This window comes from Lampris incognitus, chromosome 18 (genome assembly GCF_029633865.1).
Source record: "Lampris incognitus isolate fLamInc1 chromosome 18, fLamInc1.hap2, whole genome shotgun sequence".
In the NCBI taxonomy this organism is placed as follows: Eukaryota; Metazoa; Chordata; class Actinopteri; order Lampriformes; family Lampridae; genus Lampris; species Lampris incognitus.
This window is the reverse complement of record NC_079228.1, coordinates 8,579,238-8,600,116: the sequence shown is the minus strand read 5'-3', so window position 1 is coordinate 8,600,116 and position 20,879 is coordinate 8,579,238. Positions and strand designations below refer to the sequence as shown.

The 20,879-nt window shown below is 43.9% G+C and overlaps 1 protein-coding gene and 2 long non-coding RNA genes across 3 annotated transcripts; all 3 read right to left on the bottom strand.

Annotated features, from left to right (window-relative positions):
- Nucleotides 1–1,722: 1,722 nt before the first annotated feature.
- On the bottom strand, nt 1,723–2,330 carry LOC130128259 (uncharacterized). The gene is made up of 3 exons (XR_008811904.1): nt 2,220–2,330; nt 1,924–2,018; nt 1,723–1,830 (listed from the first exon to the last, which is right to left on the bottom strand). It is a non-coding gene; the product is annotated as an uncharacterized LOC130128259 (long non-coding RNA).
- Nucleotides 2,331–8,797: 6,467 nt separating this feature from the next.
- On the bottom strand, nt 8,798–10,895 carry LOC130128307 (replication protein A 32 kDa subunit-A-like). Its single transcript, XM_056297946.1, has 8 exons — nt 10,837–10,895; nt 10,612–10,708; nt 10,384–10,497; nt 10,232–10,306; nt 9,940–10,059; nt 9,713–9,829; nt 8,967–9,061; nt 8,798–8,873 (listed from the first exon to the last, which is right to left on the bottom strand). Exons 1-8 carry the CDS (start codon nt 10,893–10,895, stop codon nt 8,798–8,800), a joined length of 753 nt encoding a protein of 250 aa, XP_056153921.1.
- A 6,932-nt stretch (nt 10,896–17,827) lies between these two features.
- Nucleotides 17,828–18,436, bottom strand: LOC130128262 (uncharacterized). Its single transcript, XR_008811905.1, has 3 exons — nt 18,326–18,436; nt 18,029–18,123; nt 17,828–17,935 (listed from the first exon to the last, which is right to left on the bottom strand). It is a non-coding gene; the product is annotated as an uncharacterized LOC130128262 (long non-coding RNA).
- Nucleotides 18,437–20,879: the final 2,443 nt, after the last annotated feature.

Sequence of the window (20,879 nt, the reverse complement as noted above, 5' to 3'; positions counted from 1 at the left end):
CATTACATGACATTAGCATCGTTAGCTAATTCGTCGCCGTTAGCATTACACGAAGTTAGCATCGTTAGCTTATCCGTCGTCATGTAATTAACTTCATTACTCCACAATACACGGACATACCATAAAAACCGATACTTCCCAGAGCACATATACACATTTAACACACCTGTGAACACCAACAGTTGATCTGAAGTGATACGTCGTCTGCTTCTGCTTCTTCTTCTTCTCTCGGTATAATAGCTGATCGCAAACACGTTTAAGGTGCATACCGCCACCTACTGTACAAGAGTGTGTAAAATCATGCCATTTCACCCCAGTTCTTAAATTACACCCATCAAACGTGTGTCACTTAAGCAAGTAAAGAGTGCCTTCCTGGTGATTTTACTCCCCTCTTCCTCTCCTTCTGTTCCCAGTATCCTCATCAGATTCCACTCCCGTCCCGCCTCTTGGACTGTAACCTTTCTCTTTCCACTTCATACATGTTATAACGCAATATTACATGTTCAGCGTTTTCTTTAACTCCATAGTTCTCATACTTACCACCGTCCCTTTCCCCATTATAAACTAAGTGCCATTTAATCCTGTGTGATCCAATTAGTCTTGTTACTATGATTCCCTCCCTTCTGTTCCTCCCGACTTTTCTGCCATATCTCCATTTCTTTCCTCTTAATGCTGCTTGTCTGTCTCCTTTTCCAAGTAGAACTGATACTGTTATTTCCTTTTGCAATACCCTTTTTGCTAGTTTATCTGCTCACGTATTCCCTTTCAATCCCTCATGTGCTGATACCCAACAGAATTATGCATCTATACAACCTCTGTGTAGTCTTGGCAAATTATAGTAAATGTCAATCACTAAATCTTCCCTGACAGTTTTTGTGGACTGTATACTGCTATGACTGCTATTGAAACTGTGCATATCACCACCCTACCAGGTCTGACTTCTTCAACCCACTGTAACCCAATAATGACTGCCACTCTTTCTGCTGTATATACTGATAACTGGTCAGATATTATTTTGGAAATATATATCTTCAACTCAGGGACATACACACCAATTCACACTTATTCCTGTTTGCTATTGGAACCATCTGTGTAGATTTTGAGATAACTGTACTGTTTCTCAGGTACACACTTGTTTTAACGCCCCCTTCATTCATTTGCCATTCTCTTTTCTTTTCCAGGATACGCACAGCTAGCTTTAGTTTTGGGGACAACCCAGGGGGTACGCTGCTAAATGGGGTGGACCTGGTGAACTCTAAGGCCACCATTCCATATGTCCTCTCTCTTTCGTCTCTTGCCCACCCAAACCCATACCTCTGCAAAATGGAATATACACAACAAGCCTGTAATGTCTTCCTTGTATATTTTTCTTCCCCAATTCCTTTTAATATGACCCAATATGCAAGTGCGAGTTTCTTTCTTCTTAACTCCAGTGGTGTCTCTCCTGCTTCTGTTAGTACTGTATTACTGGGGGTTGACTTAATAGCTCCTATACATATTCTAGTGCTCTATACTGTAGTCTGTCCACTTTTTGTAACAAAGTATTTGCTGCTGCTCCCTATACTACACAACCAAAATCTATGACGTCCCTCTCCACAGCAACGCCCTTCAGCTCCTCCTGGGGAGAAAAACGAGATAACCGGGACAATATTGGTGAGTAAATCGTGATATCACGATGATTTAGAAATCAGGCATATCACTTAATACCATGAGGGAAATGTACATGGAAAGATGACCCGTGTGATTTCTAGGTTATCCAATGGACTTGAAGTGGTCCTCATCAATACTTGAGTAGATGAGACCTCATGGAGGAGAAACTGCAAGGTCCTTCTGCATGAGAACAAGCAAAACTCAGCAGTTGAAGCATTTCGTTCTAATTTTTGGATAAAAATAAAACATATCAGTGATCAGCTCAGAGGATACCTGATGGATGTCCTGCTGAGGAACCCAGGCTCCATGCTCAAGTCCATGAAACTGATGCTATCGTGGAGGGAGCAACTCTTTATCACCGTCCATACCTTACAAAAGGCAAGAAAAAAAGTCAAATTCCAGTCCAACACATTTATGGAGCAGTTTTAATTTCTAGTCCAGAGGAGCAAGTGGTGGGGATTGCCAGTTGATGCTTATGGTAACACTGAATCCTCAGGGCAGCTGGTATTGACAGGTGATTGCTGAACACCCCCCCTACTTTTTCTCCCAAACTGTATCCGGACAATTACCCCACTCTTCCGAGCCTTCCTGGTCACCGCTCCACCCCCTCTGCCGATCCGGGGAGGGCTGCAAACTACCACGTCTCCTCCGATACATGTGGAGTCGCCAGCCGCTTCTTTTCACCTGAGAATGAGGAGTTTCACCAGGGGTACTTAGCGCATGTGAGGATCACGTTACCCCCCCCCCAACAGGCGCACCGACCAACCAGAGGAGGCGCTAGTGCAGCTACCAGGACACATACCCACATCTGACTCCCCACCCGCAGACACACCCAATTGGGTCTGTAGGGGCGCCCGGCCAAGCCGGAGGTAACACGGGCATTCGAACCAGCGATCCCCGTGTTGATAGTTTCGATATATTTTCAGACAAGATATAGGATGAGACGGTACCGTTTATATCGATATAGTTTGTTGCGTAAAATACATAACCCGTTTCTAACACGTGGGGCGTCCTGACGGACGACCTAGACGAGGTGGGGCGAGGTTCTTAACACGTTTCTTGTCATTTTGACCGCCGCGGTTTTTAAACTATATTCTGTCAAGATAGATACCCAGTTGAGATATTAATGCAGTACATATGTTAGTATGTCTGTTAAGGAACTAACTGACACCAAAATTAACATTTTAACAACGTTTAAAACCGTTTTTCAAACAACTTAAAATGGCCGCCGTCCAACGCCTGTAAGCACTGCAACACCTCGGTGGTTCATGGCGCGTCTGAAATGGCGGCTGTTACCAGACATGTTGGCAATAATCACAAATCAAGTTTAGACCATTTCTCTGTACTGGGGAACGCTAGTGTGTTTCTAGGACAGAGCAGTGAACCCCCCCCCCCCCAAAAAAATAAAAAAAAGTTTATTTACAATAAACAGGTAAACAATTACCATGCAGAGGAAAAAAACAAAACAAAGTTGTACAGAAAGTTTGTGTCCATGTATCTGTAAGGTAAATACTCCCTTTTCAGGACTTTTACACTGACAGCTTGGTCAGACTTCCTGCGCTTGTGGTCGTGGGATGAATTTGCACTGGCTTTTGATGGTTTTATAGAACTAGAAAAAGGGGAAAAGTGGAAATAAATAAATCCATAGATTTAGTTTAAACCAGTGGTAGGTCGCTAATACAAGGCGCTGGGGCGCCGCCCCCTTCAAACACCAAGAGATGTAGCTGCTCGCATCCAGTTTAAGACTCTGGTGCTAGCCTACAGGGCAGTGAAAGGAACAGCTCCTTCCTCTCTCCAGGCCAGGGTCAAGCCCTACACCCCCGCCCGACCCTTTCGCTCTGCGGCCTTGGGACACCATGTTGCCCCGTCGGTCAGGGGCCCCTGCTGCCCATCGACCCGGTAATGGCTCTTTCCTGTCCTGGCCCCACAGTGGTGAGATGAACTCCCCACGGAGTCGCTGCCCATCTTTCAGTGCAGGTTGAAAACTCACCACTTCAAGAACTACTACCCTGTTACTTGTTCGTAGCACTTATTTTATTCACTCATCTTAAAAAAAAATTATTGCGCTTTTACTTTAGCACTGGTTTTGCTCTTAGATGCTTGTTTAGAGAGAAGATGCACTTATGACCTCTGATGACGAGTAGTTCTCCTGATTTCCTACATTAAATGATGCACTTATTGTAATTCGCTTTGGATAAAAGCGTCGGCTAAATGACTGTAATGAAAATTATGTTAAATATAATTTAGTTGTATAGTTCAAATAATTATGAAATAATAAAATATTGGCTCCAAATGGTATTTGGTTGAGTTCTGTCTGAATACATATACTTCCTGGTTGAGGGGCGCCGGCCAAACGACACCTTATGGAAGCCCTCAAACTTGTGGTGAGCAGGTGACCTGAGGCTGCTGTCTGATTGGTTTCTTCAGATTTTCCATGGGGCGCAGTTCTGTGTCGCCCCAGACACTCCCACTCTTATTAGTTAGTGAAACATGATATAACGTAAAAAGCCGATGTACCACCTAGCTCTAGAATAGTCTACAAACCACTGTGTAAGATTTTAAGGTTTTCCCTCCACACTACTCAAATCGGTTAGCATTACATGACGTTAGCATGGTTAGCATATCGGTCGTCGTTAGCATTACACGAAGTTAGCATCGTTAGCTTATCCGTCTTCATGTAATTAACTTCATTACTCCACAATACACGGACATACCATGATACTGATACTTCCCAGAGCACATATACACATTTAACACACCTGCGAACACCAACAGTTGATCTGAAGTGACAAGTCTTCTGCTTCTTCTGCATCGTCTTCTTCCTTCTTCTCTCGATATAATGGCGGATCGCACACAACTTCCACGTGCTTACCGCCACCTACTGTACAAGAGTGTGTAACAACATGTCATTTCACCCTAATTCTTAAATTACACCCATCAACCTTGTGTCACTTAAGAAAGTAAAGAGTGCCTTCCTGGTGATTTTACTCCCCTCTTCCTCTCCTTCTGTTCCCAGTATCCTCATCAGATTCCACTCCTGTCCCGCCTCTCGGACTGTAACCTTTCTCTTTCCACTTCATACATGTTATAACGCAATATTACATGTTCAGTGTTTTCTTTAACTCCACAGTTCTCACACTTACCACCGTCCCTTTTCCCCATTATAAACAAAGTGCCATTTAATCCTTTTTGATCCAATCAGTCTTGTTACTATGATTCCCTCCCTTCTGTTCCTCCCAAAATTTCTGCCATATCTCCATTTCTTTCCTCTTAATGCTGCTTGTCTGTCTCCTTTTCCAAGTGGAACTGATACTGTTATTTCCTTTTGCTATTTCCCTTTTTGCTAGTTTATCTGCTCACTTATTCCCTTTCAGTCCCTCATGTGCTGGTACCCAACAGAATTATGCATCTATACAACCTCTGTGTAGTCTTGGTAAATTATAGTACATTTCAATGACTAAATCTTTTCTGACAGTTTTTGTTGACTGTATACTTTCCAAGACTGCTACTGAATCTGTGCATATCACCACCCTACCAGGTCTGACCTCTTCAACCCACTGTAACCCAATAATGACTGCCACTCTTTTTGCTGTATATACTGATAACTGGTCAGATATTATTTTGGAAATATATATCTTAAACTCAGGGACATACACACCAATTCACACATATTCCTGTTTGCTATTGGAACCATCTGTGTAGATTTTGAGATAACTGTACTGTCTCTCAGGTACACACTTGTTTTAACGCCCCCTTCATTCATTTGCCATTCTCTTTTCTTTTCCAGGATACGCATGTCTAGCTTTACTTCTGGGGACAGCCCAGGGGGTACGCTGCTAAATGGGGTGGACCTGGTGAACTCTAAGGCCACCATTCCATATGTCCTCTCTCTTTCGTCTCTTGCCCACCCAAACCCATACTTCTGGAACTTGGAATATTCTCAACAAGCCTGTAATGTCTTCTTTGTATGGTTTTCTTCCACACTTGCTTTTAATCTGACCCAATATGCAAGTGCGAGTTTCTTTCTTCTTAACTCCAGTGGTGTCTCTCCTGCTTCTGTTAGTACTGCATTACTGGGGGTTGACTTAATAGCTCCTATACATATTCTAGTGCTCTATACTGTAGTCTGTCCACTTTTTGTAACGAAGTCTTCGCTGCTGCTCCCTATACTACACAACCAAAATCTATTGTTGACCTCATACCTATAAATGTCAAGTAATGACATTTACAGGGCAGTTATGCCCCCCAGTTATGCCCCCCCCCCCCAATAGCAGCCAGCCACAGCTCGTAATACATTTATGACTTTTTTGCATTTTGTTTCCAGGTGTTTGACACGGGCTAATTGGTTGTTCATGGGGTTGAGGGGTGTCATAGATTGATGTGTCTTGCGAATGAATGAGAATGAAACGTTGATGAATTCTGCTGACAATGTTTTGTAATTTTTAAAGATTTTTTTTTAAGTAGGACTTAAAAGAACCACAATTAGTCTTAAGGGAGCCGCGGGTTGAGTGTCACTGCTCTAGGCCAATGTGTCCTCCATTGTTACGTCATTTGACGAAAAACAAAGATTCACGGTCGGTCCGGTGCGCCCCCTGGATCATCGCATGTTCTAGGTATATCTAGTTACCACCAGTACCGTCCAGTTCACTCCCGCTGACTCCAACTTCACTCACAACACTCGAAATGTACCGGCGTCCTTCCCATCATGCTCGCCGCTGCGTTTGCCACGCCTACCTCACCATAGCCACGCCCACCGCGCCTGGGAACCTCTCCGGCAACCCGTCTCTGTTTTCCCTTATTTCTTTGAAACAGCAGCTTGACAGATCATGAAGTCAGCGCGATTTTGAAGAGCCCGCATGGCGCCGTCTACCAGTTGGTAGGCAATGTGGCGCCCGTGTAGCCAGTTGGCCAGACTCTCTCTGACCACACGGAGCTGACCACAAGACGGCACTGAGCACAACAGCGCTACGTTGCCCCTGCTGGAACTGTCTGGTAACTACAACTACTCAGTGCTGCTGGTGTTAGGGTGACAGTGTTGTAGTCGAGTCACTAAACCTCGAGTCCGAGTCGAGTCTCGAGTCCTCAGAGTTCGAGTCCGAGTCATCAGTGCTCAAGTCCAAGTCAAGTCACGAGTCCAGAAAATCAGGACTCGAGTCGGACTGGGGTGACATTATCAACACAAAACATATGGAAACAGGAATTACTGTTCTCAAACTACTGCAGCTGACGACAAACATTTTAAACATAAGATAAAATATAACATGAAATGCTGGTAATGAACATTATTCCATCGGTCACATACTACCCCTCAACATTAATGTTCTCCTCAACATCATTACCTTTAACCTGAAGTACTCGAATAAAACCAACCATGTACAAAACACTGGATCACAGACTGGAACTCCTTTGATACATTCAGTTCTTTTCAGTCACTTTCACAGTTTGGTTACAGACTGGAACTCTTCTGGTACATTCTTTCATATGGGTCAATACCCAGAGTCCTTCACATTCTCTTTTGGTCTGTGTTACCTACAGCCTCCATTTAGCTACATACACTTAACACAGTCCAGCGATGTGTGGTGACTCGAGTGTGATAACAATGTTCCTGCCGTCCATGTCCACAGGGTTGCTGGTAGTAGTCTGGCTGCACAGTCTGTGTCCATGGCACCTTAAAGATTGTATGATGTGGCGGTGTCCTCAAACTCCAGCAAGCTGGTGAGCCAAGTCGATCACATGTGAAGACCTTAGGTCTTCTGTTCTGCTGAGGCCCCTACTCACTGGTCCTGCTGTGCCCACTTGGGACAGGTGAAAGGGCAGCCTCCTTCACAGGTAGGTCCTCAACATAACTGTCCTCTTGAATGGATGATTTATTTTGCTCAAACATCATCGTACATATTTCCAAAATGTAACCCCCTTCCAATGCCCCTTCTAATCTGAGAGGACAGAGTGTTACCCTCAGTGATGCTTAGCGCGGTGCCTCCACCTGGAGTGACTAGGAACACTACTATGTGTCTAACTGCCTCCCAGGATATAAAAGTGTGACAGGAATATATCTTCTAAAACCCCCACAAGGTGTTTTAGAGAAACCACCTGACTCATAGAACTCAAACACAAAAGAATTGGGTTACTCAAAAATAACATGTATAGTGATTTACAAGATGTAATGTAATACAGTAAAATTATAATCCCATGACTGTTGTAATTAGAGAGGTGTTTTACCTATACAAGACACTGAATTGGTCTATAGTCAACTCAAATCACTTCCAATGAAAAGAAGAAAAAAAACATGTTAACTCTCTTAACTTTGAAACGCTTTAAACACTGACCCCTTGAATATTATTGATATTATCTTAAAACATCAACCAGTAATTCCCAAAAATGAGTGCACCCAGTCAAATAAAATAAACTGGAGCTCTTTACTATAACTTAAACCCGAGATACTGGTAGGCCTACGTACGGTGGTGCGCTTGATGTGTCGTGGGAGCGACCCAATGAATTACAGAAGAGAGTTCCACGACAACGCAAGTGTGAATCCCGGTCAGTTCAAGAGCTCTGATGCAAATCAGCCCCTGCTCGCGACAGGCACAGACTCTGACCCACACTTTGCACGCACTCTTCACGTGCAGTCTCGTTAGTGATTCAGTTCACCACACATATATTTAACTCCGTTCCTATTTCGTGGAATAGAACAAAAACTTATGTCCGGAAAAAAACAGGAGTTGTGCAAAACTACTACCAACAATGTTCGAAAGACTACCGTAAGGATTCCTGGAAATCAGTATAATACAATATTTTAAAAAGGAACTACAAACAATACGTTTGTAAAGGCATGGGATTATAATCTTTGTAGAAATTAATAAAACATGTCAGATCATCATCTGTGAAACAAAAACGAGATATTCATTCATTCATTCATCATCAGCCGCTTCTCCAGGATCGGGTCACGGTGGCAGCAAGCTAAGTAGGGCACTCCAGACGTCCCTCTCCCCAGCAACGCCCTCCAGCTCCTCCTGGGGAGAAAAAGGAGATAACCGGGACAATACTGGGGAGTAAATTGTGATATCACGATAATTTAGAAATCAGGCATATCACTTAATACCATGAGGGAAAGGTACATGGAAACATTACCCGTGTTATTTCTAGGTTATCAAATGGACTTGAAGTGGTCCTCATCAATAGTTGAATAGATGAAACCTTCATGGAGGAGAAACTGCAAGGTCCTTCTGCATGAGAACAGGCAAAACTCAGCAGTTGAAGCATTTTGTTCTAACTTTTGGATAAAAATCAAAAATATCAGTGGTCAGCTCAGAGGATACCTGATGGATGTACTGCTGAGGAACCCAAGGTCCATGCTCAAGTCCATGAAACTGATGCCATCATGGAGGGAGCAAGTCTTTATCACCATCCGTACCTTACAAAAGGCAAGAAAAAAAGTCAAATTCCAGTCCAACACATTTATGGAGCAGTTTTCATTTCTAGTCCACAGGAGCTAGTGGTGGGGATTGCCAGTTGATGCTTATGGTAACATTGAATCCTCAGGGCAGCTGGTATTGACATGATTGCTGAGCATCCCCCCCCCTTTTTCTCCCCAGCTGTATCCGGACAATTACCCCACTCTTCCGGGCCATCCTGGTCACCGCTCCACCCTCTCTGCCGATCCGGGGAGGGCTGCAAACTACCACGTCTCCTCCGATACATGTGGAGTCGCCAGCCGCTTCTTTTCACCTGAGAATGAGGAGTTTCACCAGGGGGACGGATCGCATGGGAGGATCACACTATCCCCCTCCCGCCCGAACAGGTGCCCCGACCAAGCAGAGGAGGCGCTACTGCAGCAACCAGGACACATACCCACATCTGGCTCCCCACCCGCAGACACAGTCAATTGGGTCTGTAGGGACGCCCGACCAAGCCGGAGGTAACACGGGGATTGGAACCAGCGATCCCCGTGTTGATAGGCAATGGAATAGACCACCACGCCACCCAGACCCCCCATTGCTGAGTCTCTTTGTGGTGTCTATTATGTAAGCAGAAGTGTCCTATCAAACTGAAACACAGGACTAACCTGCCTCTGGATGGTGGATAAACCATAAGCTTCCTTCTCCTCAGAAAGACCATCAACATGTCTGTCACTGTTGACTGTTCCAGGTATATCCATCCTGTTGGTATGCATGTCACCCACCTAATAATAATACAAAAAAAAACATCAAGCATTTGTCAGTGATTTGTCAGTGATTTCACATAAGTAAAAGTTCAAAGGATTTCTTTTTAGATGAAAGCAGGCTCCAATACCCTTTCATGAGCATTTCTGGAATGCTGCATATGGGCTTGGACAACTTCCAACATGTGGGATGTGATTTCATTGAGATCCTCAACATGACGGATGTTCCCTGCCAGCAGTGATCTCTGTCCCTAATTCTCAGGGAAAATTACTCCATGTTATTAAAAAAACAAAGTACGACAGATTCTACTTGTTGCACAATGTAGAATACGGGAACAAGGCCATATGATAATCATTTGAATAAACAAAAAAACTACTGACGTACTCATATTTACTTAATACCTAAAATCTACCTTCATCTACCTGAATGTTCCTGAGACTTCCTATAACCTTCACATATTGTCCAAGGACATCTGAACTGCACGGCACACCTGGAGCCTGGTAGGAACAAAAAAAACATGTTTAACAAGGATGTTTGCAGTATTTCTCGACACATCTTTGTAGAAAGTACTCGCCTCTGAATTCACCCACTGTGTCACGTCTATAGGTGGACCAGTCATGTCATCCACAGAGTACTGGATTTTGACCTCCGAAGGAACACATCTTCTGACAACGCCCACTACAGATATCTATTTTAACACATACACACACACACACACTCACACACACACTCACAAGTTCACACAACTTGATCTTAGCCATTGTGCAGTTTAGGTTTAAGGTTTTTGTTCATTTCTTCCTACCTGGTTGAGCTCCAAGTCGCCAATACGGAAAGCACCATTGACCTCTGCAGTGGACAGGAGCTGAGACACTGTGCACGGCATTATCTGAAGTCGCCCTCTGTGCCAGGATCAAGTCATAAGTATCACGTTTTCCCATACAGTCCACACAGATGAAATATCAACTCATTTTCTAAACACCATCGATAGTCCATGAAATTAGTCAGTGCTCATCAGCAGCTAACACACCTTTCCCTTTCGTGGCCGCTCTGCCTGCTTTTGCCCACTTGTTGATCCTCTTTGTCCATTTCTGAGCACCTGTATCCTGTGTCAAAAAATCTTAAATGTTTTCTATTTCAACTACAGTTTGTGACAACACCACACGCCACTGAGCAAAACACAATGAAAATTTAAAAAAATATATAATAAACTAGTAGCTGCACATTTTCTCCTCTGGTCTTCTTAAACCTTACCTTGGTCCCAAATGACTACTTTCCACTTAACAGTCACACAAACCCCAGTATCACTCAGCGCATTTCAACCAGCGATGGCTGGTGCTATTTTTTTATTTTTTTTTGGGGGGGGGGCAGCAATTTACCTTGGTGCAGCACACCTGACAGCTGCTTTAATGTCCACAGAGTTATTAAGAAGGACAGTGTAGCCTATAGAGTTTATCAGGGTTCGTAGATGGTGGATGATTTACAGTCAAGACGAGGCGTCGTGGTGGGTGTGAAGATGATTGACGGTCATGAGAATGTCCAATCACATTAGATCAAAAAACATTAAAACAATACCAATTCACCGCCAATAAAAGTGGGAGTGTCTGGGGCGCAAAGAACTAATCGCAAGATAGCTGAACAGCGAGCACACAACTTACAGTGGAAGTTCATCAGGAATGCCTGCTTTCAACAGGAATAAACAGATTTCATGGAACAGCTTACTCAAAAGGCCTATGCAGTGCAGTTGTCCAATGAAGAATTGACACGGAAGGGAAAGTGTGGTATATACCGCACCATGCAGTATACCACCCAGTGAAACAGAAACTGAGACTTGTGTTCGACTGCGCTACACCCTATCAGGGCACATCCTTAAATGAGCAGCTTCTTCAAGGACCAGACATGACCAGTAGTCTAACTGGCGTTGTAATCCGATTCAGACTCCGTTGCAATCATGGCAGATGTGGAAGCAACGTTCCACCAGGTTAGAGAGCCTGATGACGACTTTGATTTACTCAGTTTCCTTTGGTGGATCGGTGATGACTATAACCAAGCCTTGACTGAGCACAAAGTGACTGTACTGTTGTTTTGGGCTACGTCTTCACCTACCTGTGCCAGTTTTGCTCTAAGAAAGTGTGCTGAAGACCAGAGTAGGTAGTTCAAAGCTGAAGTCGTAGAGACAGTGTTGAAAAATTTCTACATGGATGACTGCCTGAAATCTGTTGCTACAGATTAAAAACAGCCATATCCATGTGTCAGGACAGGACGTGATCAAATTCTGTCAGAAAGAGAAGTTCTCTGATGAGATTTTAGCTCTTTTCAAGGGACAAAATGTGAAGCGCAGTAGCCACTTGTAAAAGCTTAACCCTAAGGGTCAACAGTGGTGTAGCAGTCTGAGCATCGGCTTTGTGTCGATACAGTTGCCCACTGGGGACCGGGGTTCATACCCCGGTCTCGTCAGATCCGACTATGGCCGGACTCAACGAAGCACCAATAATTGGCAACGCTGTCTTCGGGAGGGGGGCGGAGTCGGCTTGTGTTCGTCACATGAATGCATCTCTGTGTGTCGGAAAAAGCAGTGGTTCGGCCTGGATTCGCATTGTCACGAAAGTGGGGAGGCGTCTCCTTTGAGACTGCCAGCCGGAGAGATGCAGTTGGCGAACGCATGCAGTACGAGGGGGGATGTTTGAATTAAAATAGGGATCGATTGGCCACTAAATTGGGAGAAAAAGGGAAAAATCAGAAATAAATGTAAAAAAAAAAAGAAAAGTTGAACCCTGTGTTTCAAAATGGTCTGTTGCGAGTTGGTGGAAGGCTGTCGAGTGGCTATGCCAGAAAGTTGTAAGCAGCCTGTCATTCTGTCTAGAGACTTTCCCATTGTTGAAGTTCTACGACAGCTCCATGAGGAAACTGGTCATGGAGGCCGCAATCATATGCTCTCCGAACTGCGGCAGAGATTTTGGATCCCTAGTGCCAACACAGCCATTCCAAAGGTTATCTCAAACTCCTGTTACATGCCGTCGCTTACATGGAACAGTTGGGAAACAACTAATGGATGATCTTCCGCGAGATCGGTTGATACCAGATGATCCACCCTTCACCAGAGCTGGGATGGACTATTTCGGACCATTTGAGGTGAAACGTGGAAGAAGCCTCACAAAGAGATTTGGTGTTATATTCACTTGTTTAGCTGTTCGTGCAGTTTAGATTGAGCTTGCCTCATCATTGGACACAGACTCGTGCATAAACGCAGTCCAGCGCTTTATAGCAAGGAGGGGACAAGTGAAAGAGATTCGTTCAGATAATGAGACAAACTTTGTTGGGGACAATCGTGAGCTGAAGACAGCCATTGCTGACTGGAACGCCTCCAAATTTTCAGCATTTGTTTCATCAATATGGGATTAAATGGACATTTAACCCTCCCACAGCTTCTCATCATGGCGGAGTGCGGGAGTGGTTAATAAAGATCAGTTGGAAAGGTGCTGAATTCCACTGTGAGAGAACAAGTCCTTGATGAAGAAAGCCTTCACACAGTCGTATGTGAGGTTGAGTCGATCATCAACAGCCGACCTATCACAAAGGCATCTAGTGACCCAAATGACTTGGAGGCACTGACGCCCAATCAGCTCCTGCTGCTGAAGGTGAAACCATCATTACCAACAGGATTATTTGACAAGGATGATCTCTACTCACGGCGTAGATGGAGGCAGGTACAATATGTGTCAGATTTGTTTTGGAAGAGATGGATAAAAGAGTACCTAACTCCACTCCAGAAGCGGCAACGATGGTCCACAGCATCAAGAAACTTTGCATAAGGCGATGTGGTTCTTCTGACGGATGACTGTGCTCCAAGAAATTCATGGATTATGGGAAAAGTCACTGAAGCAATTCCAGACAAGACGGGGCTTGTTCGCAGAGCTCGCATCAAGACAGAGACCAACATCTTGGACAGACCCATCACAAAGATCTGTCTCCTCATGGAATCTAAATGAGCAGGTGGTAAAGACAGCTCGCACGATGAGCCATGTGCTGGTAACCTCTGGCTCTCTCTCTCTGTTTCTTTTTTCTTTCAGAAAACGGACCTGTCAAGCTGACTGGCAAAATATTGGTCAGTGTGCTTACCAAGCACTTCCTTTTCATATTTTGTAACATCAGATGTTTGATAATACAAATGCCTGTTCATTGTACGTATTGATGTAATTTGATATGAATTTGTTATGGATATGGTAATTGTTCTAGGCTTTAGAATTATCAGAACAAGTAGGGGCCGGTAATGTAGGAGCCAAATGTCTCCTAATGTTTAATATTTAATGGTTTAGTTAGTAATTTGAATAATTAGTTTAAATATTTACTTTTTACACATCGTAGACTTTAGGTAACTGCTTTTTTATGTATGTATTAAGTTTGCTGTGTAGTCTTAGATAGGTGCATGTCACTTTAAGAACTGGAGAAGGGTGTTCCTGGGTTAACGCGCTCCGGAAGAGGAAGTAATCGGAAGGGGGCGTTGCCTAGAATGGAAGAGTGGAGCCACACGGTTTTTCTGACCATGCATAGCCTACGTGTATTCGTGCCTTGTGTATACGTGTATTAGGTCAGGTTAAAAGTTGTTATTTCTTGGATGCAGTTCAGTATTTCACTGTATGTCTTCAAGCAAGTTTAAATAAATACTTAAAACGTGAAGGAAGAATAATTCTTGGACCAAACAGACAAGTGGAACATGTGTCAGCCTCAAGGCTCTTCTCTTTTATTTAGTTTATCAGGATAGCTATAGCAGCCCTTACAATAAATAATAATAATAAAATGCAAAGACAGGGTTTCCTTCCCTGTTTTAAAATATACAGCTGCACAATACAGCAACAAGCAAATCAAAAATGATCTAAAATGGACTCTGTTAAATAAAAAAATAGGCCCATCTCTCAGAATGCAAACCGCATTCAGTTTAAAAACTTTGTGGAAAAAAAGATACAGACCAGCCGCTCCCTGAATTCTACTAAAACTGCATATATTGGTATTTGAGTTTTAGATCAATTGCAACAAATAAATAAAGCTATAGGATCTACCTAAAACGACCACGGGTGGTCAAAATGACCGCTCGTAACTTGCACGTGATCGTGCGCGTCATGTCACTATGACGTGTGTTGGTCGCGTCATGTCCTTTGCGAAGTTTCATTTGCATGTTGATATATTGTGTAGCAGCAGTATATTTTAAAACAGGGAAGGAAACACCGTCTTTACTTTTTATTTTGATCCGTTTAATCTGTTTTAATACAAGTTCTCGTGACATCTCACATGTGGCTTTGACTTGCAACTGAACATTTAGCCTATTACCGAGATTGACATGCAAGACTTTGTAAATGGTAAAGTGGGTACTAAGGGACAGATTAATGTATTTGATGTGATGTTATATTTTGTGTTTTATGGGACGGTAAACAATATTACTTATATAATTCAGTTTTCGGTTATTCTTGGTAAATTCCACATCCACAAATCTAAATGGTCTGGCTCCAAACCCTGCTTTCATCCACCTGTTGTTGAACTCCAGTAGTATGGCACCTTCACTGAAAATCAAGGTGTGTATAAAGACTTGTGATATTTTAAATCAAGTATATTTTATATGAACTCTGACAGGACTTAAAACGAGTCGACACTGAACTCCCCTTGTCTGTACACATTTGTTTTGTTTTTTTCCCCTCTGTATGGTAATTGTATACCTGTTTATTGTAAATAAACTTTTTTTCTTTTTTTGGGGGGGGGGGTTCGCTGCTCTGTCCTAGAAACACACTAGCGTTCCCCAGTACAGAGAAATGGTCTAAACTTGATTTGTGATTATTGCCAACATGTCTGGTAACAGCCGCCATTTCAGACGCGCCATGAACCACTGAGGTGTTGCAGCGCTTACAGGCGTTGGACGGCGGACATTTTAAATTGTTTGAAAAACGGTTTTAAACGTTGTTAAAATGTTAATTTGGGTGTCCGTTAGTTCCTTAACAGACATAATAACATATGTTCTGCATTAATATCTCAACTGGGTATCTATCTTGACAGAATATAGTTTAAAAACCGCGGCGGTCAAAATGACAAGAAACGAGTTAAGAACCTCGCCCCACCGCGTCTAGGTCGTCCGTCAGGACGCCCCACGTGTTAGAAACGGGTTATGTATTTTACACAACAAACTATATCGATATAAACGGTACCGTCTCATCCTATATCTTGTCTGAAAATAACGCAAAAAAAATATAACGTAAAAGGTCGATGTACCACAGTGGCCGCTCCGTTTTCCCTCCACACTACAAATCGGTTAGCATTACATGACATTAGCATCGTTAGCTAATTCGTCGCCGTTAGCATTACACGTAGTTAGCATCGTTAGCTTATCCGTCGTCATGTAATTAACTTCATTACTCCACAATACACGGACATACCATAAAAACCGATACTTCCCAGAGCACATATACACATTTAACACACCTGTGAACACCAACAGTTGATCTGAAGTGATACGTCGTCTGCTTCTGCTTCTTCTTCTTCTCTCGGTATAATAGCTGATCGCAAACACGTTTAAGGTGCATACCGCCACCTACTGTACAAGAGTGTGTAAAATCATGTCATTTCACCCCAGTTCTTAAATTACACCCATCAAACGTGTGTCACTTAAGCAAGTAAAGAGTGCCTTCCTGGTGATTTTACTCCCCTCTTCCTCTCCTTCTGTTCCCAGTATCCTCATCAGATTCCACTCCCGTCCCGCCTCTCCGACTGTAACCTTTCTCTTTCCACTTCATACATGTTATAACGCAATATTACATGTTCAGTGTTTTCTTTAACTCCATAGTTCTCATACTTACCACCGTCCCTTTCCCCATTATAAACTAAGTGCCATTTAATCCTGTGTGATCCAATTAGTCTTGTTACTATGATTCCCTCCCTTCTGTTCCTCCCAACTTTTCTGCCATATCTCCATTTCTTTCCTCTTAATGCTGCTTGTCTGTCTCCTTTTCCAAGTAGAACTGATACTGTTATTTCCTTTTGCAATGCCCTTTTTGCTAGTTTATCTGCTCACGTATTCCCTTTCAATCCCTCATGTGCTGGTACCCAACAGAATTATGCATCTATACAACCTCTGTGTAGTCTTGGCAAATTATAGTAAATGTCAATCACTAAATCTTCCCTGACAGTTTTTGTGGACTGTATACTGCTATGACTGCTATTGAAACTGTGCATATCACCACCCTACCAGGTCTGACTTCTTCAACCCACTGTAACCCAATAATGACTGCCACTCTTTCTGTTGTATATACTGATAACTGGTCAGATATTCTTTTGGAAATATATATCTTAAACTCAGGGACGTACACACCAATTCACACTTATTCCTGTTTGCTATTGGAACCATCTGTGTAGATTTTGAGATAACTGTACTGTTTCTCAGGTACACACTTGTTTTAACGCCCCCTTCATTCATTTGCCATTCTCTTTTCTTTTCCAGGATACGCACAGCTAGCTTTAGTTTTGGGGACAACCCAGGGGGTACGCTGCTAAATGGGGTGGACCTGGTGAACTCTAAGGCCACCATTCCATATGTCCTCTCTCTTTCGTCTCTTGCCCACCCAAACCCATACCTCTGCAAAATGGAATATACACAACAAGCCTGTAATGTCTTCCTTGTATATTTTTCTTCCCCAATTCCTTTTAATATGACCCAATATGCAAGTGCGAGTTTCTTCCTTCTTAACTCCAGTGGTGTCTCTCCTGCTTCTGTTAGTACTGTATTACTGGGGGTTGACTTAATAGCTCCTATACATATTCTAGTGCTCTATACTGTAGTCTGTCCACTTTTTGTAACAAAGTATTTGCTGCTGCTCCCTATACTACACAACCAAAATCTATGACGTCCCTCTCCACAGCAACGCCCTTCAGCTCCTCCTGGGGAGAAAAACGAGATAACCGGGACAATATTGGTGAGTAAATCGTGATATCACGATGATTTAGAAATCAGGCATATCACTTAATACCATGAGGGAAATGTACATGGAAAGATGACCCGTGTGATTTCTAGGTTATCCAATGGACTTGAAGTGGTCCTCATCAATACTTGAGTAGATGAGACCTCATGGAGGAGAAACTGCAAGGTCCTTCTGCATGAGAACAAGCAAAACTCAGCAGTTGAAGCATTTCGTTCTAATTTTTGGATAAAAATAAAACATATCAGTGATCAGCTCAGAGGATACCTGATGGATGTCCTGCTGAGGAACCCAGGCTCCATGCTCAAGTCCATGAAACTGATGCTATCGTGGAGGGAGCAACTCTTTATCACCGTCCATACCTTAACAAAAGGCAAGAAAAAAAGTCAAATTCCAGTCCAACAAATTTATGGAGCAGTTTTAATTTCTAGTCCAGAGGAGCTAGTAGTGGGGATTGCCAGTTGATGCTTATGGTAACACTGAATCCTCAGGGCAGCTGGTATTGACAGGTGATTGCTGAACACCCCCCCTACTTTTTCTCCCAAACTGTATCCGGACAATTACCCCACTCTTCCGAGCCTTCCTGGTCACCGCTCCACCCCCTCTGCCGATCCGGGGAGGGCTGCAAACTACCACGTCTCCTCCGATACATGTGGAGTCGCCAGCCGCTTCTTTTCACCTGAGAATGAGGAGTTTCACCAGGGGGACTTAGCGCATGTGAGGATCACGTTACCCCACCCCCCAACAGGCGCACCGACCAACCAGAGGAGGCGCTAGTGCAGCTACCAGGACACATACCCACATCTGACTCCCCACCCGCAGACACACCCAATTGGGGGTCTGTAGGGGCGCCCGGCCAAGCCGGAGGTAACACGGGCATTCGAACCAACGATCCCCGTGTTGATAGTTTCGATATATTTTCAGACAAGATATAGGATGAGACGGTACCGTTTATATCGATATAGTTTGTTGCGTAAAATACATAACCCGTTTCTAACACGTGGGGCGTCCTGACGGACGACCTAGACGAGGTGGGGCGAGGTTCTTAACACGTTTCTTGTCATTTTGACCGCCGCGGTTTTTAAACTATATTCTGTCAAGATAGATACCCAGTTGAGATATTAATGCAGTACATATGTTAGTATGTCTGTTAAGGAACTAACTGACACCAAAATTAACATTTTAACAACGTTTAAAACCGTTTTTCAAACAACTTAAAATGGCCGCCGTCCAACGCCTGTAAGCACTGCAACACCTCGGTGGTTCATGGCGCGTCTGAAATGGCGGCTGTTACCAGACATGTTGGCAATAATCACAAATCAAGTTTAGACCATTTCTCTGTACTGGGGAACGCTAGTGTGTTTCTAGGACAGAGCAGCGAACCCCCCCCCCCCTCCCCAACAAAAAAAAGTTTATTCACAGCAAACAGGTAAACAATTACCATGCAGAGGAAAAAAACAAAACAAATTTGTACAGAAAGTTTGTGTCCGTGTATCTGCAAGGTAAATACTCCCTTTTCAGGACTTTTACACTGACAGCTTGGTCAGACTTCCTGCGTTTGTGGTCGTGGGATGAATTTGCACTGGCTTTTGATGGTTTTATAGAACTAGAAAAAGAGGGAAAATGGAAATAAATAAATCCATAGTGTAATGAATGAAAGGTCACGTGTTTAACTTGACCTACTCACGGGTGTACGTGCAGTGCGTGTGACGTATACAGGAAGTGAGACGCGCATGTTATGAAGGTTGTATGTCGGATGAACGCTAGTAAAAGCTACACAGTTAAGAACCTACGAAGTCGGCTCGTTCTTGAATTATTCTTATGTCAGTAAGACAAGGCGTCTACGGACATTACATGGTGTCAGAATAGTCTGTGTATCGGAACACGAGCGGTCATGCCGAAGTTTAATCCGCCGAGTGAATTCAAGTTTGACTGCCCCGTTGAATGGCCGGAGTGGAAACAACGGTTTTCGCGCTTCAGGCTCGCGACAAAGCTGGATAAAGACGACGGGGAGATTCAAGTGAGTTCGCTGATTTATGCAATGGGCGGCGAGGCTGAAAAGATATTCAGCTCGTTTGACTTCGCGGCGGAGGGTGATAAAGTGGACTATGATATCGTACTGGAAAAGTTCGACGACTACTTTATTGCCCGCCGTAACGTCATACCCGAGAGGGCGTGCTTCTATCAACGTAGCCAGCAGCCAGGAGAGACAGCGGAGATGTACATCCGGACATTGTATGAGCTGTCTGAACACTGTGAGTTTGGGGACAAGAGGGATGAACATATCAGAGATCGTCTGGTAGTGGGCACAAAAGATAAGGTGCTCTCCCGTCAGTTCCAGCTCACAGCGGACCTTACTCTGGTGAAAGTCATTGAACAAGTGCGCCAGGCGGAGGCAATAACAAAGCAGCTCAGCCTCCAAGCTAACCAACCAGAGGCCCAGCTGGCTAACGTTAATGTTGTCCGACGGCGGGACGGACGCGAAAAGAAAAAGGGCGGACAGCGTCATGGTGGCAGCAGACCTGCAACCAACAAAGTAGATGAATGCGGGAGGTGCGGCAAGACGCAGCACACCGATGAGCGGAAGTGTCCTGCAACGAACAGTAAGTGCAACAAGTGTCATAAAAAGGGACATTGGGAGCGTGTATGTCACTCTAAAGCGGTGAGAGAAGTCACTGAAGAGGTTAAACAGCTGTACTTTCTGGGAGAAGTTGGCAAAGAGAGCAGTCAGGAAGATTGGACTGTTAGTTTAACAATAATTGATGTACCAATAACCTTTAAAATTGACACGGGGGCTGACGCTACTGTTATCAACCAAGGGACATTTAAAAAGCTGAAGCCAAACATAAAACTGGGACCTCCTGACACATGCTTCATAAGCCCAGGTGGAAACATCAGCTGCATAGGACAGTTTCAAGCCACGACCAACTACAAGGAGAAACAATACTCCTTTCCAGTGTATGTGATCAAGGGGAGAGGCAGCTGTCTGCTGAGTCGTCCAGAGGCAGTGGAGATGGGTCTAGTGAAGCGGATGAATGAGGTCAGTGGAGTTTTCGGTTCAAGTGGACTGCTGAAAACAGACCCAGTGAAAATAGCTCTGGTGGAGGGTGCCCAGCCA